The sequence below is a fragment of the Tenrec ecaudatus genome, chromosome 7 (genome assembly GCF_050624435.1).
Source record: "Tenrec ecaudatus isolate mTenEca1 chromosome 7, mTenEca1.hap1, whole genome shotgun sequence".
Taxonomy (NCBI): Eukaryota; Metazoa; Chordata; class Mammalia; order Afrosoricida; family Tenrecidae; genus Tenrec; species Tenrec ecaudatus.
The window spans coordinates 87,197,948-87,222,853 of NC_134536.1; the positions used below are offsets into that span (position 1 = coordinate 87,197,948).

A 24,906-nucleotide genomic window follows, 5' to 3' on the forward strand; every position below is an offset into this window, starting at 1 on the left:
GTTGCTCATTTATCTTCAAGCCTTTAAACCCCAGATGCTATGTCTTTTGATAACCAGGCACCATCAGCTTTCTTCACAACATTTGCTTATGTACCCATTTTGTCTTCAGCAATCGTATCAGAAAGGTGAGCATCACAGAATGCCAGGTTATTAGAACAAAGTGTTCTTGCATTGAAGGAGTGCTTGAGTAGAGGCACAATGTCTGTCTGATATGTTAATACTAAACATATAAATATATGTACATAGATCTATTTCCCCATCGTTATTTACATATGTACATGCCTGTATTTAGACCTCTATAAATGCCCTTTGCCTCCTAGTTCTTTCCTCTATTTTCTTTTACTTTCCTCTTGTCCCACTATCATGTTCAGCCTTCGTTTGGGTTTCAGTAATTCCTCTCAGTTACATTGTCCTTGATTAATCCCTACCAGGCATCCTATGCCCTACTTGCCATCGATTTTAGATCACTTGTTTCCTTGTCCCTGGGTTTTTTAAGACCCACTTCTTTTCCCCTACCTCCCCCTCTCCCATGTCCCCTCCCCGCCACCCCTCCATAACTGTCAGTCCCTCTGGATTGCTTGTCCCACTTATCTAGATAGACATGCAGAGACACTAATAAGCATAAAAACAAGACAGACCAAAACAAAGCAACAAAAGATAACAAACCGATGACAAAAAAAACCTGTAAATAGTTCAAGGTCTGTTTGTTGACCTTTAGGAGTGTTTTCTGGTTGAGTCTAATGGGGTGTCACATCCTGGCCCCAAAGTCTTTTTTTGGTATTCCCTGGGGACTTCATTGCTTAGCTCCCCTTGCTGCTCTGTTGCACACCCTTAGCGTTTTGTCCTGGTGTAGTAGGATCAGATTGGACACAATTCCTGCACTGTGTCTCCAGTGTTGTCCCTCACAGCACTGTGGGTCAGTGAGGGATGTTGCATCTTGTGGTGGGGCCAGCCCTACGGTCCTCTCTGTGCACTGGTCATGCCTCTGCTTTGAACGCTTTGTGATCTGCTTTCATGTGGGGACCTCAGATTGCCTCATCACTTAGTATTCAGGATTTTGCCTTTCAACGTTGAATTGGATTAGCATTTATAAAAAGTCCATTTTATCTCAGACACTGTTCCCAACAGTTGTGTTTTTACACAACCATGCATTAGAAATCACCTGGCAGAGTGAGCACTGTTTACTGTCTCTACACCTACTTGAGTTGGTCAACGTCTGTACTAAAGTGAGGACAAAACAGAGCCCACCTATGTCTAATAAGATCAGGAAAGACCAGGACTCTGACCTCTCTTGGAAGGAGCATGATGCTGAGAAATACTAAAGGCCAAGTTCAGAGCACAGTGCTCACTCTGCCCGATGCTTCCTAATGTATGATGTTTATCCCATCATAGTGTTCATACTTGATTGTGCTCTTCTTACACGGCATGATTGAGCATAGCTCTGCGATCTTTCTCAAGGAAGTGGTCACCAGGAGGGTCTCCCTGCTGTCTGGCCTACCCCCTGTGCAGCTCATGGAGGGGACATAGTAACCAGTCGAGGCTTACTGCCTAAGTCTGTTGGGGCCATACTGCTCCTGACCACACTGTCAGGGCACACTCTCACACTGAGGCAGCTGTTAAAATCTAAATCTGAAGGAGCAGATCATAACAAGTTTTGTCATATCTACCTGAGTCTTTCTCCAGTTCTGCTTTCCATGTCTCATGCCCCTTAGGTCTCTGACTTCAACAGGACGCTATTTTAGCACTCCACTCTCTTCTGAAGTCTTTGTTACGTTGGTTTTTACGAAGCCAAACATGAGGAGGGAGGATCAAATGTCTTCCTCCAACGTACAGAGGGAGCTGGTGTTGAAGCTGAGAATAGAATTGAGAGGTATAGGATTCAGCAGAATGCCACAGAGACTGGTGGCTTCCAGTACTGACATGGTCCCCCATGGTGGACAAGCATCTGCACACCAAGGCTGACCAGGAAGAAGACCTCATGATCGACTTATAAATATTAGCCCATGAAATCATGGCTAACAACAGAGTATTGCTCAGGATGGTGCTGGAAGATGAGCACAAGGCTGGAAGGCAGGGCAAAATAGCTGCCAACAATGTATTGACGCACAAGGATGATGATGACAGAACAGGGCTGGGCAATGTTTTCTTAGACTACACATAAGGTTGTCATGCGTTGAGTAACAGCAACTAACAGTAACAGGCTTATGTGTAGTGGTACTGTTCCCGGAACACTTCCATGTCTCTTGTTCTTTCAGGATCCCATTCATATCCTGCTTACTCTGTAGAGTCTCTCCTGATTGTCCCTGACCTTTAGCAATTTCTTCCTAGCCCTGCTTTTGTGGATACAGTGATATCTTTGAGAACAGGGATCTTTGTCTAGAAAATTATACCTTCAGTCCTCACTGGAGCTTTGAATGTTGCCTTTGTTTGGGCTAGTGCAGACATTATTGGGAGGCTGGAATCCTCTGATTCATAAATGCCTGGGGCTTCAATAAGGTCACCCTGAAGGTTGTCCTGACAACAAACTACCTCATCCCAACTGTTCTAGCTAAAACTGTCCAATACAAACAGGTCATGTTTCAAGACCATGGATAATGTGGGCTAAATGCTAATCATAAACAAAGAGTGGAAATTGTGACAGATGAATGAACCTGGGGACAACGTCTTTGATGTCTTATTTTGACGTGAATTAGATCAACATTCAGAAATCCTGAGAACTCTTTAAAAGCAAAGCAAAACAGTTGAAATGGCTAATGTTTTGTTACATTACATGTTTGTTACAACAAACACATACAAAGCAAAACAAAGGATGATTCTCTTCACTGGGTACGGAGAAAGTTTGGTTAGAAGTACAATATCCCTCTAGCTATTAGAATGAATCATCAAAACTAAGGGTTTTAAGAAATAAGCCACTCTTTTGTTTGAGTTTTGAATCGAATATATGGACTTGTTTTCAAGGTGAGGAGTTTTAAGAGCAAGAGAGAACCGCGTTGACACTCCCATCATTGTTGGATATGGAAATGACACATTAGTGAATGTGGAAAGGGCTCTGAGACCCAGCTCTTGGCTACACTCGCACTGCACTGGGACCCAAAGCGGGACATTCCCTCTACCATTTATTCTACTTCTCTCAAAAATGGATGAATTAATTTTCATGACATCTAATATTATATCCACCTGTAAAATTTCTGTTTCTAAATCATTCTTGTTCTGAGAGAAATAATTTCTATTTAATTTCTATGTAGCTTCAATTTCAGCCAAATTCATGCCTAGAAATGATTCCATAAAAAGATAAAGACATTTTATCTCTTTTCCTTCCTTCCTATCTCTCCCTCTTCCCCCTCCCTTCTGCTCTTTCTTTCTCATCTGTTTGTCATACATATGAAAATGGTTTTTCAAAAACAAACAAACTCTTTGCCATGAAGTCAATCAGTATGATAGTGACCTTATAGGACATAGTAGAAGTGCCCCTCTGCGTTTCTGAGATGGTAATTCTTTATGGGAATCACATAAGGGAGAAAGCCCCGCCTTCCTTCCTTAGAGCAGCTGGTGGTTTCGACTGCTGACCTTGTGGTTATCGGTTTAATATATAACCCACTATGTTTGGCTGTTAGGAGGAATTATCTGGGCTTGGGATAATTGTTCTTTTCACCCCAGTGTACTATTTGATTTTTTACATAATAGTATGCATTACATTTATTTATAATGATAAGAGTCTGAAAAACAACATAAAAGTCTAAATGATGTTATGCTGAGTAAAATAAGTCTAACATAAAACAGCAACTATTGTGTAGCCCCTCTAGGATAGAAAGGCAGGAATAGATATACACACAGAAATAAAAGTTCTTTGATGGTTACCTGGAATGCAGGGCGCTGGAAGGAAAATCACTTTCTAGCTAGTAAGCACATGTTACTTTGGGTGATGCAAAAGAATAGCAAATCTAGGTGAAGGCTATACAAATTTGACCAAGATAAAAGAAGACATTAAGAAGTTCACAAGATATAGGCATGTATATATGTAAATGTATTAATATATAATGATGGCGTTGTAGGTCTGTTTATTTATATGTTAATTCCAAGGTAGCTGATGAACATTGGGCCTCTACTCAAGTCTGCCTTCAACTCAAGAACATTTTGTTTTAATAATCTGGCATTGTGTGTTGCTCACCTTTCAGACATGATTGGTGAAGTCAAAATGGATGCATAAGCAAATGTGGTGAAGAAAGCTGATGGTGCACAGCTATTACAAGAAATAATGTCTGGGGTGTTAAAGGCTTGAAGGTGAACAAGCAGCCATCTAGCAGGGAAGCAACAAAGCCCACATGGAAGAAGCATACCAGCCTGTGCGATCACGAGGTGTTAATGGGACCAGGTATCAGTCATCAGAAGACCCCAAACAAACAATCATATCTATGTGAACAAGGAGGTTCGGAGTGGAGACCCAAAGTCCATCTGTAGACAATTGGCCATCCCCTCACAGGAGGGACACAAAGAAGGGATGGGCCAGCCAGGATGCAGTGTAGTTCTGAGGAAACACAACATTCCTCTAGTTCTTTAATACTTCCTCCCCCCAACTCTCATGACCCCAGTTCTACCTTACAAATCTGGCTAGACCAGAGCATATTCACTGGTACAGACAAGAGCTCTTGACACACAGAATCCAGGACAGATAAACCCTTCAGGAACATTGAGTATAACAATACCATGAGGGTAGGGAGAAGGTGGGGGAAAGGGGGAGAATGGGGGAACTGTTTGCAATGATTGATGTATAAACCCCCTCATTCCTGCCCCTCACTAAGGGGGATGAACAACTGAAACTTGGGTGAAGAAAGACAGAATATGGTGTAAGATCTGAAAATACTAATAATTTATAATTTATCCAGGGATCAAGAGCATGGAGGGTGGAATGGGGAAGGGGAAAAAAGGATCTGATACCGAGGGCTCAAGTAGAAAGAAAATGTTTTGAAAATGATGATGGCAACATATGTACAAATGTGCTCAACACAATGGATGTATGGAATGTGATAAGAGTTATGAGTCCCCAGTAAAATGATTTTTTTAAGTACACAAGAAAATGGTAAAACTTCAGTAAATGCTGTAACATATACAGTTTTACAATAGCAGTAGTAACAACCAAAAATATGTCTGTGGATACATAGGTAGAAATGCATGTACCCATACATAGGTATGGGAAGACATATGTGAGGGCATGCATATACCTGTATAGTTGTCTATGTAGGTGTACGTAAACATAGGTTGTGTGTGCTGCATCTATATCCATATATATAGTGAAGCACGTGGAAGACGCAGATATGGAGATTTCCTAGAGTTAGCTAAACAACGTGTGGAATTGGCTTCCTGAGTTAAAAAGGTTAGGACAGCAATCTCATTGAATGACTTAGTCAGTTGGCACCACAAAGTCAGTGTCCCACACCATCACGTGGTGAATGGCGTCTAGGCTTTTATTAGCTTGCGCACAGTCATCTCACAGCTATTGGTCTCTAATCTTCTGGAGAAAGTGAGAAGGAGGCCAAAGGCTCAAAGGAGAAACCAGGCCATAAGACTCATCACACAACAAACCAACATCCCCACTGGCCCGAGTCCCAAAGAATTGGCTTGCTCAACTACCACTCCCGGCTGTTCGGAGCAGGCACACAAAGTTAGGTCTGGAATAATGGGAAAATTACTGAGAGCAAAACCCCAATTCCTAACAATGCCGGACCTGAACTGATAGAAACTAGGAGAATCCTTGAGACTTACTACCCTAAAACTCCCTTTGAATTTGTCACTCAGTGTATTGCTGGGAACACCTTTCAGTCAAATGATAAATTTTATAAATTGGCATAAAAAAGAAGCAATTTCACCTATGAGGACTGTGATTCCTTAAACCACCAACCATATGAGACCAAATGGTCAGCATTTACTAAAAGCAAAAGCCTCGATACGGTCAGGTGGGGAAGGAAGACAGACAAATAGAAACAGAGCAAACACTATTGGACATCCCCTTACATAAGGCTCATGGGGCGATGACGGGCCAGTCAGGGTGCAGTGTAGCACTGATGAAACATACAGCTCTCCTCTGGTCCTTTAGCGCTTCCTCCCTCCCCACACCCCACCCCACTCTCATGATCCCATTTCTACCTTACAAATCTGGCTAGACCAGAGCATGTACATGGGTACAGATAAGAACTCGACACCCAGGGAATACAGGACAGATGAACTCAGGACCAATATTGAGAGTAGCCATACCAGGAGTGCAGGGGAAAGATGGGGAGAGAAAGGGGAACCTATTACAATGATCTGCCTATAACCCCTTCCCAGGGGGATGGACAACAGACAAAGGGGTAAAGGGAGACATCAGACAGTGCAAGACATGAAAAATTATAATAATCTATAAATGATCAAGGGTTCATGAGGGAGGGAGGGGAAGGAAGGGGAAAAAATGAGGAGGTGATACCAAGGGCTCAAGTAGAAAGAAAATGCTTTGAAAACGATGATGGCAACATATGTACAAATGTGCTTGACACACTGGATGTATGTATGGATTGTGATAAGAGTTGTACAAGCCTCCAATAAAATGATTAGAAAAAGAAACATAGCAAACAAAAATGGACACAATGGAAATGCTGACACAGCGCAAACATTGTACCCAGTGCCATGGAATAACATGTATGCTGATTGTCAAGTTCACAGTGTAGACCTTCACCCCAAACAAAATAGAATATTTTTTAAAATGTTAACACACCCAGAACAAAACAAAACGTGAACACAGAGAGTATGCCTTTTTTTACTTTCTGAATTTCTCAGAATAAGATACCTGAAAGTGAAGTGAAAATAAACTAAAAAGTGATAGATTGGCATAAATTGTTCGGTGCCTCTTTTTTTTTGAAGATAGCTTTTGATAAATAACCTTGGAAAATCACTCAAAGAGATGAAACACTCCCTCGTTGGATGACCATGAGGCTCTACACAAAGGAATATTCCGTGACCTGCTTGTATCTGAGGAGCTTTGAGTTCTCTTCTCCAGCTTCAGGCTTTTGTTTTAATTTATAATGTAAACAATGGAGACTGAGGGTGCTCTCTAAGGTAAGAGTCAAAACAAATGATCAAGTTACACCTGTTTGGCTTAAACTACCTTGGAAACCACCCGCCTCCATTTTCCTGGATTTAAAGCACTAGCTCCCTTTCAGGGAAATAATGTAACCAACTATTTTTTTTAATTGAAAGAGCAACTGACCAGTTTTCTTCTTAATCTCCTCATCTGTGTCAAGGTAAACTAACTTTATTTCTCTTATGATAGGATTAAAAAAATTGTGTGTGTGTGTGTGTGTGTGTGTGTGTGTGTGTAAGAACCACAATTCTGGTAAATGGATAGTCATTACCTAGAGAAATAGTCTTTCCAAAAAGTTTTAGGGAGTTAAGTAATCATAATTATTGCAAACTGTAAGGTGGTGCTATTCAATGCCCTTTTTGGATTTGAGGTTACCAATGCTCTTTTTGGATACGCGCCCCCAAGTGGAACTGCCTGCAGCGAGTGTGTGATTGACTTGAGGGCTTTGTGCGCTGTGGCCACCTCCCTGGGAGATTGTGATGAGACGGGTAATGGGGATGCAGAGGAAGCTCGTAGGACCCGAGACCACCCTTTCTGTATGGGTTGAGAACAACCTTAGCGCGCTTCCTAACAGAGGGTCTGCTAAAAATGACAATGCCTTAGTTAATACTTACTCGAGGCTCACTGACAAGCCTATGGGGTCGCCCCTGTGGGGATCCAGGACTAGAACTTTCTGCAGGAGTGGAAAGCCTCATCATTCTCCTTGGGGCAGCTGGTGGCTTCGGACTGCTGCCCTGCACCACCAGGGCTCCCTCGTCACTACAGAGGCTCCTGGGAGCCTGATGTATTCAGCAGATGCCATCTCAGTACAGTAGCAATGGTTGCAACTCTTCAGTGATTGAAATTCTTATATCTAGTCTCAAGAGATCGGGGAAATCAAAGACCCTTATGAAAAATAAGGAGATAATCTAGCTTCTTTGCAAAGCTCAAGGACTCTGGAGAGGAAATGTATTTACCGAGAAGGTTGTTTAGTAAATTGGAATCAAGCAAATTATATCACTTGAAAGACATAATCTAAGTTGTATAAAAACCGGATGCATGAATTATTCTTGCCCTGCATAAAGTTGTCATGAAGCCAGCATCATGAGGAAGAATACTAAAGATTGTTGGGATCAGAGAACATGTCTCTGAGGGAGTATTTGAATAGGCAAAAGGAGACAAGAGTTTCACGGGCGAGCGGGCAGAAGAGCTGCAGAACCTGGAGGCAGACGTGAAAGAAAGGAAGGATGCCTGGAAGTCTTGGTGCCTTGGCGGTGTGCATGACAAGACTGGAGAGACAGGCAGGGCTGACGCGACACAGGCCTTAGCATTCAGTTAAGCTGAGCTTAACTTTTGTTACTTCTCTGAATACAATAGGAAGTCATAAAGTCTTAAGCAGAGAAGTAAGATGCGATACTTTCCATTTTGAATATTATTCTGGTTAGCTAATGAAGAATGCATCGGAGGAGACCAAGAACAAAAACAAGAGAAGACAGCCACAAAGCTATGATGAGGGTGCCTAAGATTAGGGTGATGGCCGTGCAGATGAAGGGAGTGAAACATTTTGGGATGTCCTTGAGAAATCTTGGACTTAGATAAAAGTTGAATGTGGGACTTGTAGCCGTGAGAAGGATGGCATGTTTTGCCCCCATACCTCCCTCCCACCAACGCCATGCCCTGGCTCAGTAACCTTTGGGGAGTTGGGTGGGGTTGAGGAAATAACAGCATGAGCTCACTGTTAGGCATCGAAGCTTCTGAGAACACATCTTAGCAGAGATGGCAAGGAGGCAGCTGGAGCTCAGGGTATGCTCTTGAAAATGGAGAGAAATCTCTGTAAATTTAAGAGAGCAGGTAAATCAAAGACCCTTATGAAAAAGAAGGAGATAATCTGGAATTATGACATTAAAAGGTAAAAATGCTGAGCTAATGGCTTCACTATTTTCAGCCTTTAAAGGGCTCGTATAGGGGGAGTTCCAATGAATTAATTCCCAATTAATCAGTCTACTTTCATATGAACAGGGCTAGGGGCAAAAAGCCCCTCATTTACTACGATTGCATTTTGTCAGTAAATTATACCACCATCCACCTGTGTTGAAGCCAGAACCTTGGAAGTTGTTCTTTAGTCTGGGGTCTATGTCTACCTTCCTCCCGTCTTTAAAACGCCCGGTTGGTACGCTCCGCTGCTTTGTAACATTGCATAAACGTCCTTTGGGTAATATCGACAAGTGCCCAGTGACACATGTCGTAGGGAAAGAGAATACGTTTCATCTCCCTTTCTAATCTTTGAGGTTTTGTTTTAATAATTCATAGAGACATTAACCTTTCAGGTGGATTTGAGAATCCTTTTTACTTAATACAATTTTGTTTGTGTTCTGAAAACCAAGGACACTGAAGTATTTATTCCCTGCTGAATAGAGCATTGTGTACATAATTTCTCTGAAAAAATGCTCTCTCTGAAAACATCCCTTAACCTTCATACATCTCCCTAGGGCTCTGGCTTGTGGGCGTGCTGCATACTGTTCCCTCGCAGATACAATGGGCTGTAGTCCAGCAGGTGTGCTCTTTGAACAATGCTTCGGTTTTCTTAACCCTGGTTCCCTTCACGCACTGTCACTGCCATGACGCTCTCTGGTCTGAATCTATGGAAACGGCCAGATGGCATTCATTTTTATAATAGGAAACCAAACTTCCGAGAGCAAAGTATTTATCTAAGAAATCATAAGGCAATTTGGTGACAAACCTAGAGTTGTAGGCCACCCCTTCTGACTGCAGTAGCCAGGCTAGAAAAGGAGTTGAACTATCCCCAGCCTGAGGGACATTGGGCAATGCCTGGAGACACTTTTTGCAGGAGCCCAGGTGGCTTAGTGGTTACGAGGTGGGCTGCTAATTGCAAGGGCCCATTTGGAAATCACCAGCCTCCGAGGGAGAGAGACGGGCTTTCTACTCCCATCAACAGTGACAGTCTTAGAAACTCACAGGGGGACTTCGACTCTGTCCTGTAAGCTCACTGTGAGTTGGCATCAACTTGTTGGCATTGGGTTTGGTTTGGAGACATTTTTCGTGGTCGCAGTGGGGTGAGAGTTGGGGGTTCCAAGCATCTAGTGTGTAAATCCAGGGACGCTAAGCATTCTACAATGCCCCTGCACCCCTCCCAAAGAATGACGTGGCGCCAAATGAGAAGCCGTATACTGATGGGTTACAATCTTGTTCTCTGTCTTACTCGAGATTTGTGGACACAGCTTTATTCCTCAGAATCTGCTTTCTCATTTAATAACAAACAAAACCACCACCACCGCCATTAAAAAAAAATCACTCCTTCTAGGGTGGTTGTAAAAAAATCCCCAATACAAAACCGTGGACCTTACAAACAAACATCCGGGCCCACCCACAGAGCTCAAATATAAGATGTAAGCAGACAGTGACAAGAAAATAATGTCACCGAGGTGAGGAAGGGTCCCCAGGGGGACATGGAGCGGAGACAGTTGGACATCCCCTCCCAGAAGGGTCACAGGGAAGTGATGAGCCAGTCAGGGTGCAGTATAGCACCAATGAAACGCACAACTTTGCTCTAGCTCTTTGGTGCTTCCTTCCCCACACTATCATGACCTCAATCCTACCTTATAAATCGGGTTAGACCAGAGCATGCACACTGCTACGGAGAAGAACCTGCAACACCGGGAATCCAGGAGAGATAAACCCCTCAGGGCCAACAAGGAGAGCAGAGATGCCAGGAGGATTAGGGGAAGGTGGGGGAGAAAGGGGGAATTGATCACAAGGATCAACCTAGAACCCCCTCCTGAATAATGGAAAAGTGGGTGAGGGGCAACGGAGGATGATTAAAGATATGGGAAAAATAATCTGTTAACTTATCAAGGGTTCCTGAGGGAAGGCGGGTGGGGGAGGGAGAGGAAGAAATGGGGAGCTGATATCAGGGACTCAAATGGGAAGAGAATGCTTTGAAAATGATGGCAGCATATGTGCAAATGTGTTTGACACACTGGATGAATGTATGGATTGTGATAAGAGATGTAAGAGCCCCCAATAAAAGTACTTTAAAAAAAAAGAGCACAAGTGTAGGCCAACAGTGTCCCATGTGATAGAAAAAAAGGCGATCTAAAAGTCTAGCTTAGGTCCTGAGCAGTACTTCTGACAGTGCAATGGTTAGCAAAGCAACGACCACTAGACTGGGAGGTGAGGAGTCAACAATAGCTCATGGAAGACAGAGTGATTAGCAGAAAGAGATAGTCTCCCACGCAGAAAATGAGTAATGGGTCAGCATACGCATATGCCGAGAGCAGGGGCGAGGTTACAGAATATAGGACAGAGAAGGCAGTGGGAGGGTGAGTTGGAATTGTTTGAAGCACAAGAAGTAGACCTCTTCTCCAAAGTGGGCAATAGGGGTTAATTGGATGTGGGTGTAAATCAGTCTAAAGGCAATAATCAATCCAAGTGTCAATAAGTCTAAAGGGGAGGAAGCATACATTTGAGAAGGGCCCCATTTTGCAGAGCCTCCCTTTGTAGCAACACGTTGCATGGAGTCAGCTGCGGACCTGGGCCAGGGAAGCACGAGCAGTCAGGGCCAGGCGCAGCTGTTGGGGAGCATTAATAAGTTATAAAGTGCGGAAACTACAATTTCAAGGAGCTGGCAAACGAAGCACATCTCAAAGGACCGGTCGCACACCACAGTCAAGTTGGAATTTATATGTAGTTCTTCCCAGAGCAGTAATAAAACTCATGAAGCTTTAAAAGAAAACATTTTTTTTAAACCAAAAGGATTTAGTCAACCACTGTTTTAAGAATGGGCGTGGGGCTGGGGTGGGGAGTGGGGGTAGAATGACCCCCAAATTCCATATGAAAGTGAGCACGGATTCAATTATGTTTGCAGAACTGTTGTGTCATCTACTTATATGAAAGCAAGCATGTCTTCTGGGTCTTCTAAGAGAGTCTTCAAAGTCGAGCTGTAATAATGTTGTAATTATGCAGAAATAATATTGAGCTCATCTTCCACGAGTAAATAAAGCCGTGGAAAGAATCGGTGGAATAGAAATCAGGACGGAATTGTTTTCTTTTGCAGAGCCTTGCCTTTCTTGAGCCTGAGTCATGAGCTGGATGTTCCTCAGAGACCTCCTAAGCGGGGTAAATCAGTACTCAACTGGGATTGGGCGAATCTGGCTGGCTGTCGTCTTCATCTTCCGTTTGCTGGTCTACGTGGTAGCAGCGGAGCATGTGTGGAAAGATGAGCAGAAAGAGTTTGAGTGCAACATTAGACAGCCTGGCTGCGAAAATGTGTGCTTTGACTACTTCTTCCCCGTATCCCAAGTCAGACTTTGGGCCTTGCAGCTGATCATGGTCTCGACACCTTCACTTCTGGTGGTTCTACATGTAGCATATCGTGAGGGTAGAGAGCAAAGGCACAGAAAGAAACTCTATGCCAGCCCAGGTGTGATGGATGGGGGCCTGTGGTACACTTACCTGCTCAGTCTCATTGTTAAGATCAGTTTTGAAATTGGCTTCCTGGCTTTATTCCATAAGCTGTATGGTGGCTTCAGTGTTCCCTACCTTGTGAAGTGTGCTTTGAAGCCTTGCCCCAACACTGTGGACTGCTTTATCTCCAAGCCCACCGAGAAATCCATCTTCATCCTCTTCTTGGCCATAACCTCATGCCTGTGCATTGTGTTGAATTTTACTGAGCTGAGCTTCCTAGTTTTCAAGAGCACCATGAAGTGCTATCTCCAACAACATTCGAAACGATTCAAGTCCTCATTGTGTGAGTGCCACAACCTCAGATATGATGATGGTGGTAGGATCGGGGCCCCTCCCTTACTCCAGAATCTCAATTCAGATTTGACCATAAGCACAGTCCAGCAAGCTGAAGCGAAGCTACTCTGTGACACCTAACAGCTAACGGAATCTCTAGGGGTGGCAGAGGGCATACAGAATGTCCTGAGTGAGATTCAAGCAGAGGATAAAATGACTGACTATACAATTTTTTGTGCAGAGGTTCACTGGAAAGGTATTATTTTTATGAAGACATATACCTATACTCATTAGTAATAATAAAAACATTTTTGCAAGTCAATCTTAGACATAGCTGTATACTCACAAGGCTAATACTCTAAGCTGAATTACTTCTTACACATTCCACTGTGCACTGTTGAAATATATCATTCTTACCCAATCATGTGGTTTCATCTGAAAACTCTGGTTGCTTTTGAGGTTGCTAGTGTTTTTATATTGCTTATTTTGTCAAATTTTCTGGTGTTTGAGCTACAACATTTTGTTAGTTAGTATTTGTGAGTCTCTATCAGTAACTTTTTTGAGAAAAAAATAGTAATTAAAAGAAAATGAGAAAAATCAAACAAAGTATCCACTCTTATGAATGATGCTGTAATCAATTTTGTTGTATTCTTATAATCTAATAAATACTGAAATGAAGCACTTTACAGCTATGTGTACAACATACTCTTATTACAATTGATAATAAGCATTACGAAGGATTCGGTATGGTCTGGTATGGGAGGAGGTTCATGGTCAGGGAGGTGTGGATGCCACAATTAACCACATTGAGTGCCAGCAACCCTAGTGACACTACTGTTAAAAGGATGACACAGATTAAACCAGCATCCTCCACGCAAATCCTAAACTGGGTTGGAAATCCCAGGATGTCAGCGTACCAGCATCATTAGGGAAGGATTTCTAAACACTGCAGTGTTCTCTGTGTGAACATCAGGCAGAGGACTCACCTTGCAAGACTCTCCATTTTGTAGACACGAGTTGTGTTTGAATCGTTAGATGCAAATGAAACCAACCAAAAATGAAAATGCACTGTCATCCCACGGGTTCCAATTCACAGCGACCCTGTATGGGGTTTCCAAGGATGTAAATCTTCACTGCACCCGTCGGCCTTGTCTTTCTCCCACGCAAGAGTGGTTGGCGGGTGTGAGGGAGTAGTCAATCAGCAGCCCAAGGCTCGCCCAAGAATGCCACCAGGGCTCGCTCAGTGCAAAATTCGTCTGGAGAAGTTCGACTCAGAGCATGCTTTCAAGTGTTGACTAGAAAAGATAAAGTGCTGCTTCTGACAGATGTAATTGCCTCCACCCTGCAGTTGAGGCTCTGGTGATCTTTTCAAAGTGGTAGCCAGGGTTCCACTCACTCAATCCTACTCACTGCATAGACCCAATGCTGGGGAGGTGGGGTGAGGAGCAGCGAACCCCATGCACACAGGACCACGTAGGATGTGGTCCGATAAGCAGGCCCAGGCTGGGGCGAAAAGCAACACTCTGGACTCTTGGCAGTTGAAATAACCCTGCCTAAGAGTGGTCAGCAGGGAAAGAAGCCCCAGGTTTAGTACTCTGCGAGTTAGGTACAAATATTACTGAGAGTTGACTTTGAAAACAATCACTGTTGTCAAGAGGGAAGACATGTTGACCAGGAAGGAAGGCACCGTATAAAGAATTCACTCACCTGGTAGTAGTTATAAACACCACTCTCTAACCAGAAGAATGTTGACATGCTTTGTAAATTCCCAAACTGTTGGAACTTTGTATAGTCAGGAGTGGGTTACGCATTGGACTGGTAACCTGAGTCAGAGCTGACTTGATGGCAGTGTATTATCTATCTATGAATAGGTAAGTCTGTAGTCTGCTTTAAATTTATTAACACATGTCCCTCTAGGACAGACCATAAAATGACTATATTGTGCAGCTACATTGATAGAAAAAATGTAAAAACAAAAACACCCAAAACCCACAAAACATTTACTATCACTCATCATGTACTTTAAAAAAAACTCCCACAAGCATATCCTCTTTAGACTTAATGTTCCAACATAGGCACATGTCCCCAGAGTGAAAATGCATTGGTTTTACGGTGTTATGTAGCTGTCACTGCTATGTTTGACTGCACTGGGCATGATTAGTCTGTGAAATAAAACTTGTTTTGACTATTTCAAATTTTGGACACTGGTTGGTAAGGAAATTTCAGAAACTATTATTTTCAACTGGGACTTTCTTCATGGAAAAGCAGTGCATAAAAATGTAATTGTAACTAAAAACCCAATTAAGTCATGTCTTCCAAGCCTTGCTCTCTTCAGAATAAAATGTCTCATTATAGCCCATGGATAATGATGTGGGTGGTTTGGGTCATTAAGCAGTCCGCAGACCATGCATGTCAGCTGCGGTGGTCATCATTTGTACCTAAAAGACTGTCATGGACACGAGCGGGAAGGGGGAATCCTGTCACTTCCCCTTCTATTTCTATTACAAATCTGTTAGGTTTGTGAGTCTCAACCCACATACTTTAACCACTTAACTCAAAAACATCTCCCTTCCGCCAATGTAGGTAACCACTGAAGGGCTGACTAAAAGGAGCTTTATTATTATTATTATTTACAGGGATAAGCAGCGATCGAGGTTTATTTCGAGGCTCAGGCTCTGTCTAGAACAACAGGGTTTTGGTGGAGAGGACTGGAACGCAGAGGAGAAAGTGCTCAGCTGCGGAGGAGTTTGCTCCCATTCCCCACCCATCGCCCCATGGACCTCAGCCTTGTCACCTGTTAAGACAAGTCTTTTTGGCCCAGCAGAAAGGCTTTGTTACTTGGATATGTACACTGCTGGCTTTTCAGAGGATAATGGAGAACAGAAGCAACAACAAGGAAAACAAAGTTGTTTCCATAGGGAAGGGAATGGCTTTTAAAACGATTTTGCTCTCATTGAAGTTGTTGGCGAAAACTCAGCATTCAAAATGAGTTTCTTATCAGGTCCTCTGCAGGCTGCCTTTGGTGTGAGTGAAGACCCAAATCATTTAACTGGGAGATACTGGAAGTGAAATGTCGCCACTTGCTTCTCTTATCCATAAATTAATATTTATTAAGCACATGGGAGCAAGATACTGTCTCTGTACCTGTGAGATAGAACGCATAATCCCTGGCTCAAGAAAATGTCTATGGAAAGAGCTGGCAGTGACGTCCACATTCATTAGCTCACTCGATCCACCCTGCAGCCTTCTGGGGTTCACCAGCAGAGTCGCCCCAGAGACGATGAAGAGTGAAACCCAGAAAGGCAAACCACTTTCTCAGGGACAGAGAACTAGAAACAGGCCAGCTGGGATCGCCTTGCCTTCCCACCACACCGGATGCCCAGACCGCTACCCGGAGCTTTCTCTAGTCTCGTTCAAGCCATTCTTGGCTTCTGAGTTCAGCGCTCCTGTCCACAATCTTTCTGGTCACACGCCTTCCCCACTGGGCATTCTGCTCCTTGGAGCTGGAAGGAAAAGTTTGTTCAAGTGCTTATATGAAAGGGTGGACAGAGCAGCTCGCAGCAGCTATGGTTCCATCTTCCTGAAGAAATAAGTCAACCCTGAGAAAGTCTACCCAAATGCCTGGGAAGAGAAAAGGGCACCATCCTGGGAATGATGGCATTCCTCAATGCTGTTGTCTCTGAGGTCGAGTTTATTCCTTTCTGCTGTTAATTACATGAGAGATGACCTGTCGCCAGAGGAGACTCAGACTCATGGGGAGCCCGCCTGTGTGTGAATAACACTTCTCCATAATCATTTCCAATTTATTAATAAGTCGATCTTTCTTCCATGGTGCCTCTGGGTTTACTTGAGCCTGTACCCTGTAGTTAGCAGCTGCATGCATAAACTGTTTGTACTACACGGGGCCTCCCACCCTTCAAGACCCCGCCCCAACCCACGGCACTTTTGTTTACACTGGAAACTTTCCAAGGATTCAGTTGGGGTTTCTGTGGCTTGCAATGGAAAGGAACCTAATTACACCCTTTTCTTCACAAATATCTTTCGTGAGTAACTTGGAAAACAGGCCAGATCAGCTTCTATCAACAGTACAGCCCAGAAAACCATTGAGAGGTGTCGCTCTGTAACCCGCCGAGTGATCGGGAGCTGGAGCTGCTGGACAGCAGCGCACTGGGGTGCAAATCCTCTCCAGCACGCTCTCGTGACCATCCTTTCTCAGAGACGATTTTCAGCAGGGCGTCTGTGCAGGACTGTGACGGTGGTTCCAACAGGGCAGAGACGAACGTTTTTAAAAATAAGTGCTTTCTGGGGTTAGGGTTAGGGTTAGGGAAAAAAAAAAGAAAAAAAGTGCTTTCATTGCTTCACATTACTTTTGTTCTTCAATACGGAATAAAGGCCGACCATTAAAATGTCCATCCTACCAGACTCTCTCTATTCTTTTGTTCACATCCGATCACAGATATATAACATATCCCTTAATTCTAATGCCAATGGATTTTTAGTTAATATTTTTGTTTGTATTATATTTAATATTGCATAGAGCACCTAGGGCTCTTTGAAAAGCTGTTGAGGACATAAAGTAGGGAAGGGCAATGCAGAGGTCACCACCTCACCCCCCGAAAAGTCGGCACTCAATAGAATGTTCACATCTGAACCTGGGGGAGATGTTTGCAAAGAGACGCCCAAGAAGCTCGCTCTCCACTGAGAAACAGGATCACTCCCAACAGGGAAGATCCTGCTTTGGCTGTAAGACAGTTCCGTGACTGTGGAGGTCATTTTCACTCTGTCAGGTAGTATCACAAGTAATTTTCCTATTCTGAGAATATGAAGAAGATAGAAAAAACATGTTGGGGAAAAATCTTTTAAACTCTTAGAACTGAGACTACAATCAGGGAATGATCAATTGACAGGCTAGGAATTTTTAAAAAGCTACATCTAGTCTTTCAGAAATTTCCTGTACATAAGTATTTCAAGGACTTTTAGAATATTGCTATATCCATGCGATAGTCAACGGTGTTACAAATGTTTATCTGATTAGGTAATTAATAATGAGGAGGCTAAAAGTTAAAAGAAAATGGACTTGAAAGATCTAGATTTTTTTCCCAATGAAATTTTTGAAGTCCCTTTTTATGTCTAATCCATGTCTCTATCCTGTGTCCATGATGAATGGTGGTGTATTCATTAAAACAAGACCAACTACTCATGTCTCATAGTCACTGCCAAGTTGTAAAACGTTGTACCTCAATAACTGGTCAATGTATCATAAGCATCGAAAAGGATAAATGGCTACCACATTTTAATCTACACCCCTTGCAAAAGCATTAGTAAACCATAATGGAAAGGTAGCTTCTGGTTCAACTTCCAGACCTTAACGGTATGCATTTCCAATGTTAGCTTGCCATCTTGTGGCCTCTTATTCCTGCGCAATTCAGTATCCTACTACCAATCGAAAACCTAAGAAATCGATGCACTCTTAAAAAAAAATTCCACAATCTTTCCCACACATTGTTTGAAGTCCCCTCTTACACACACACACCCACCCACACTAAAACATACAGCAAGTAAGCTCCTTGCACCTTCCAATCTCACTCCCAAACCGATTTTTTTAACTGTCACTTTTTAATATCTCCTTTTCATAAACGAAGCTCGTGTGTCAGTTTAGATTGCTGATGCTTGGCTAAAACATGAGCCTGACTCTTGCCCGAGGAAATCCGAGGAAGGGAGGTTCCCGCAGATCCTGAACTAAGTGCCCCCACCGCACGCTGTCCCTGCCAGGGCAGCTCCTTGCAGACTCCTGGGGAGTCTCTTGCTTGCTTGCTTTTCTGACTTTCGGGTCTTTATTCTCTTCTCTGCATTTCGAAGGCAGCATTAGAATTTCTTTGTATCACACTGCAGTTTTCCGTCATGGTTTGCATTTCGCTTGGTTGTCTTAATGGCTGTGACCGGCTGGGTATCAGTACCCGTGATCCAGGGCCTCGTTGGCAGCCGGTCGCTGTTGATGGTGGCATCACAGGAGTTTGCCAGAAGATCTAGGGCCTCCCGGCTGACCAGGTGTCTGTTCTTGCTATGGATCCAGTTCTCCCAGCGTTTCTGTGCATTGTCCCAGGATATCGTGCAAGTGCGGATCCAGGTCGATGTGCTACTGCCTCAGATACCCATACAGTTCATCCGTACCCAGAGCCTTGGCAATGTGGACAAGCTGGTCAGAGGTGTCCTGTACGTAGAAGAAGGGTTCCCTTTAGGAAGATACAGCCCAAACTGCACAGAGCCAAGCTCCAGCCATACAGCTGATAGTCCACAAGGAGCTCAAGCCCCGTGAAGTACCTCGAGGCCACCGGGACACTGTCCTCCTGAGCGGGATGGTAGAACTCGGCCAGACCCCAATCAATCAGTCACAACGTTTTCTATCACGACACTGCGAGGCTTCACATCCCCGTGCTTGGTCCCCTTGCTGTGGCAGTAATCCGGCACTCTAAGTAGTTCATACATATGACACTGTGTATCAAAGTCTGTCAGAACCTGGTAGCATTGCTTCAAATCTGTATTATTGATATATTCAAATACTAAAACTGGGGTCTTTGCACAGGGTCCTTTACGGTGTCAATCAGCTTAATGATATTTGTTCCACCATGCAGGTTCTCCAGAATCTTAACCTTTTCTTTTTTCTTTTTCACTGGCCAGAGGATTTTCACAGCCACTCTCTCATTGGTGGTGAGTTAATGGCCTCAAATGCTTCACTATCCTTTCCCCTGCCAATTTTTGAACCAGTTGGTAATCATCCTGATTACCCAACAGAAACCCAACATCATGGGGAGGAAGGGCGGCCCCTCACATGCAGGGGGCTCTGACCCCGGCACCCCACACTTGTCCCTTTCTTGGGGTCTCCCAAACCAATTTAAGCCTAACTTTCATCAGAAAGGCTGATACTGGTGGGAGGAAGGGGAAGGCCTAGGCTACAGGGTAGACAGGTGTGAACTTGGGAAGTGGAAGATAATATCTGCCAATAGGGAGATGGGCAAAAAATCATGGAAACAGAAAAAGTTATTGGGAGGGAACCAAGTAGAATATAAAAATGATCTGCTCTGGAAAACGTCATCTAATTCACAATAAAGTTTTTAAAAATCCATTGCAAGGTTTGCGTCTATGGTCACTACTTTATAACCTTTCTTCTAAGCAGGATTTTAGGTTAATAAACTGACTCTGAAGGAATACATTATTCTCTTGAAATAGATGAGACAACACGTGAAATACATAGATATGACAACACGTGAATAAAAACACCGCAACAGTGATCTACAATGCCAGCGTAGGCCTTAGAATTGTGATTACATCAGTTACTGTGTCTACTGGTCGAAACAGTGTGTGACACATGTTTATCAAAACCTGTCATCTCTATGTAGAATGAGCAAGACCTCAGTTTTGGGATTCCCAATCTTTTCTTCCGGGATATCTAAGCCCCGCACTTTCTAACTGCTGCTCCTGAGTGGTTTTATGGAAGCAGCACACCAGCCTGTGAGATCACAAGACATCGAAGGGATCAGGTATCAAAGACCAAAAAAAAAAAAATCATAGCATTGTGAATGAGGGGGGTACAGAGTGGGGGCCCAGAACCCATCTGTGGGAAATTGGACATCCCTTGCAGAAGGGTCGCGGGAAGGAGACGAACCGGTCAAGGTGCAGGGTAGCAACGATGAAACATACAACTTTCCTCTAGTTCTTAAATGCTTCCTCTCCCCACTATCATGATCCCAATTCTACCTTACAAATCCGGCTGAACTGGAGGATGTACACTGGTACAGATAGGAATTGGAAACACAGGGAATCTAAGACAGATGAACCTGTAAGGATTAGTGGTGAGAGTGGCAATACCGGGAGGGTGGAGGGAAGGTGAGGGAGAAAGGGGGAACAGATTACCTTCTCCCTGAGGGGACTGACAGTGAAGAAGTGGGTGAAGGGAGACGTCGGACAGTGTGAGATATGACAAAATAATTTATGAATTATCAAGGGTTCACGAGGGAGGGGAAGGGATGGGGAAAAAAACGAGGAGCTGATACCAAGGGCTCAAGTAGAAAGCAAATGTTTTGAGAAAGATGAGTATTTAAAAAAAAGTGAAGTTTCTGTGCTCTGCTGGAGTGTCTCCCCTTCCTTCAATATTGTTCTTCCGAGGAAAGCTGGCTACAGAGATATGACAGCTGTGGCAGGGAAAAGGAATAGACAAAAACAGGCTAAAAGAACCCTGAGTTCTAACCTTTAGTTTTACAAATTGAGCTTTCATTGTCAGGTCAGAGATATCAGCTGAGGGGAAACACAAAACCAAGAACCTACCTTAAAATCTACATTCAGAACACAGCTTTCCCCAGATCCTGGATGCTTCCTCCCCCCAGCTACCATGATCCGAATTCTACCTTGCAGGGCTGGATAGGGCAGAGGCTGTACACTGGTACATATGAGGGCTGGAGGCACAGGGAATCCAGGGTGGATGATACCTTCAGGACCAGGGGTGTGAGGGGCGATGCTGGGAGAGTGAAGGGTGAGTGGATTGGAAAGGGGGAACTGATTAAAAGGATCCACATGTGACCTCCTCCCTGGGAGATGGACGGCAGAGAAGGAGGGGGAGGGAGACTCCGGATAGGGCAAGATATGACAAAATAACAATGTCTAAATTACCAAGGGCCCATGAGGGAGGGGGGAGTGGCGAGGGAGGGGGAAAAAAGAGGACCTGATGCAAAGGGCTTAAATGGAAAGCAAATGCTTTGAGAATGATTGGGGCAGGGAATGTGCAGATGTGCTTTATACAATTGATGTATGTATATGTATGGATTGTGATAAGAGTTGTATGAGCCCCTAATAAAATGTTTTAAAAAAAATCTACATTCAGTCAATTCACACTCATAGGGGTCCTCCACAATAGGGCTGTCCTTCTGGGTTTCGGCCCCATCTTTCTCCCTTGCAGCACCAAGTGGTGTCGGACTGCTTGTTGCAGCGCAGTCTGTAGCCCATCATGGCAGGCGGGCACCCCGACTACCTGAAAGCTCAGTGTTCACACCCAACCAGCCTCTGCTTCGTGCTGCAGCGGCTCCTATCACCACGGCCGAGGATCCTGGAGGCTCTGCTCCCGTCTCTTAGGTAGACAAGCTGGCGTCTCTCATGCTTGGGGCTCATTTATTTGGCGAGGGAGCTGGTGTAGGACTGAGATTTTGTTGGAAGAAACCCAGTTTCAGTGTCTCATTGTATACCAGTAACATGTAGACGTGTTTATATATGCCATGTGCCAAGATGTGTCATTTTGTCTAGTTTACTGGAATGTGTGTTTACTGCAATGCTTCTCCTATTTGCAAGGAAATCCAAGCAGCGTTCCTTATGTAATCTTGATATCCTTCATCTTCATCCTTCTTGAAAGGACAATCTCTACCAACTGGGACCGAGTTAAGTGTCCGTTTTACTCTCGTGCCTTCCTTTGGCTTTGCTGTTGCAATCATCAAACTCCCCACCCCCCCCTCCCCCGAGGTGACTCTTTTCACCTATTGCATGAGAGGTTGTTATTTTTCCTATTCTTCTCACAGGGTAGCAATAGTCTGGAGGATACACGTTTTAAACTGCTCTCGAGTTTAGAGAAACTGCTAATGCTCTCTCAGCACTTGGCTACTAAGCGGAAGGTCAGTGATTCAAACCTATCCGCTGGGTTGCAGGATGAAGCCGTTTGCTGGAAGGTCCAGAGGGCAGATTCTAGCCTCACAGACTTGCTACGAGCCGGAATCAGAGGGCAGCAGGGTTCGCTGTAAATTACTGTTAGGTACCGTGGACTTTGTTCAGCTCACAGCGACTCTGTTCAGGAGCATGAACAAAGCCCAGTCCTACCTCCTCCTCACAACCGTTGCAGTGTTTGCCCCCCGTGGTTGCAGCCACTGGGTCATGTCGGCTTAATGGGATCATTTTGAAATTTTCAAATAAAGTGACTGTGTGAGTACAGCAGGTAAGGGGCTTTTCGGTTTGGAAGAAACAATGATTACCAAGATGATTTAGTTATTTGAAATGTTTGTATTATATTCACTATAAAAGTACATGGAAGTATAAAAGATTGTTCAACTCATAGCAGTCCTATGTAAGGTTTTCTGGGCTTACATCTGTATAGGAGTAGAAAGCATCTTCTTTCTCCCACGAATTGGCTGGTGGGTTTGAACTGTTGACCTTGCAGTTAGCAGCCCAACACTTAATCCACTAGGCATTGGTTCCCTGTATTTCCCTCTGCCTCCCACCTGACCCTTATGTGCCAAAATGTTAGCTAGCATCATAATAATCAATATTATAAATATACAAAGAAAATTCTCCTGTTCTTGTCTTGTCCTGGAGGGACCATTTTGGCTTGACGAGAACAGGAGAATTCTCTTTGTATATTTATAATATTGATTACAAATACTTATTTTTAGTAATTTCCTGGTGTGACCTGCTTCTGAACACACCCACTTGTTCCAGACATCGGGTCATTATGTGAAAATTAGTGTTAAGCTAAAAATGCTGTGATCTGATCACATCAGACTACAAACTAGAGGCTCAGTGCATGATACACTGAGTGCTAAGCCACTGACACACGTTGCCCAAGCTGACACATAATCTTCACCATCGCTTTCTGTCAGACACATGTTACCGCACACAATTCTGTGGTTGGATAGATGTCCCATGACCATAAATGAGAAAATCCAGGTGAGACAGTGAGAAGTAGGCAGAGTTTGAAAGCCACCCTCAAGTCCAGTGACTTCTTTAAGACCTCCCGGCTGCCTGGGACCTGGGCACATGAGGGAAACTGCACCGCCCGGTGCCTATTTCGTCTCCAGCTAAGAGCACCTGGGGAGGACTGCACAAGTTGGTGTAAGTACCATTTGCATACTTGCCATGTACAAAAGCTGTTTCGGAGAAGTTGCTATATAATACAAGAATCTTGTAGGTGAATAGATACACTAGACAGTGTAGTAGACAGCTGGTTGGAATCCACTTAACCCTGCACAACTGCCTTACATTTTTTTCTACTTAGCTTCTTCAGTGTAGATGTCTTGAAGCCAGTGTTTTTCTTGAGTTCCCTAGCTGCCTTAATACAGCCATCTTTTTTGTGGTACCAGATTAAATCAACATTAAGCAGTGTGATTTTAAAAGGATATAACCCACAGAGCTCTCTTAACTTTGTTTCCTAATCACCCGTGTGGGTGGATTCTCTTCAGATAGCAGGGCAGCAACCTCACATGACTGTGTGCTCCCAGTTCCAAGCACGTACAAGCTCTGCAGTTACAATGCCTGCTTTCAAGTCTCTGCTCTGCCACATGCTTTGTACCACACAGACAAGTCACCTAGCCTTTCCTCCCCTTACTCCATGTCCTGATTTTAATGAGATAAAGGCACTCGTAGTTTGTGTGAGAATATATGTTAATTCAGAGTTTCCAGTTTATAGTATGCAATTATTAAATGTTAATTAGCAGATCTAATAAATGAGAACACAAGGTCTGGGAAGGTCAGGTATAGTATAGCTCTCTTACGACATTAGCCTTGGAAGTTTGCATTGTTACTCAGGCTTCTGGTCTTAGACTTCTAGACTCATATTTTATCTAAAAACCCAAACCAAACTCACTGCCATTACGTTGATTGCAACTTAGTGACCCTACAGAGCCGAGTATAAGCCGGCCCACACGTCGCTGAGGCACCTAATTTTACAAGAAGCCGCATAAAAAATGTGCTGAAACACTCACCGTACACACGCGCAGACACAGCAGTCCTCCATTACAGCACTCCGTTTCCTTGATAGCACCTGCCATACATTGTTTTTTGGTTTTCTTTTTGTTGTTGTTGTTTTTTGGTTTTCATTTTTCCATTTTCCACCCTCCCCTGGACTATAAGCTGCCCAGGTTAGAATCGTTTTAGTTTCCTCACCACTTGATGCTCACTACACACCGTATACATAATACGCACTTGAGTGGCAGATATTTATGGAATACATAAATGAAGAGAACCTGTGGTCCTAATGGAGCAGAGTCTAATTATACAATTGCTGTCGTGGTGCTCTGAAGCACAGGGTC

The 24,906-nt window shown here is 43.8% G+C and overlaps 1 protein-coding gene and 1 pseudogene across 1 annotated transcript; one reads left to right on the plus strand and one right to left on the minus strand.

Annotated features, from left to right (window-relative positions):
* Window positions 1-12,190: 12,190 nt before the first annotated feature.
* Window positions 12,191-12,988, plus strand: GJB7 (gap junction protein beta 7). The gene has a single exon (XM_075554029.1). The coding sequence runs from the start codon at window positions 12,191-12,193 to the stop codon at window positions 12,986-12,988; it is 798 nt and encodes a 265-aa protein (XP_075410144.1).
* Window positions 12,989-18,797: 5,809 nt separating this feature from the next.
* LOC142452419 (casein kinase II subunit alpha' pseudogene) lies at window positions 18,798-22,777 on the minus strand (annotated as a pseudogene).
* Between the last annotated feature and the right edge of the window lie 2,129 nt (window positions 22,778-24,906).

Excerpts from the sequence above, each read along its gene's own strand:
- GJB7 (XM_075554029.1), top strand. The coding sequence starts at position 12,191 with ATGAGCTGGATGTTCCTCAGAGACCTCCTAAGCGGGGTAAATCAGTAC.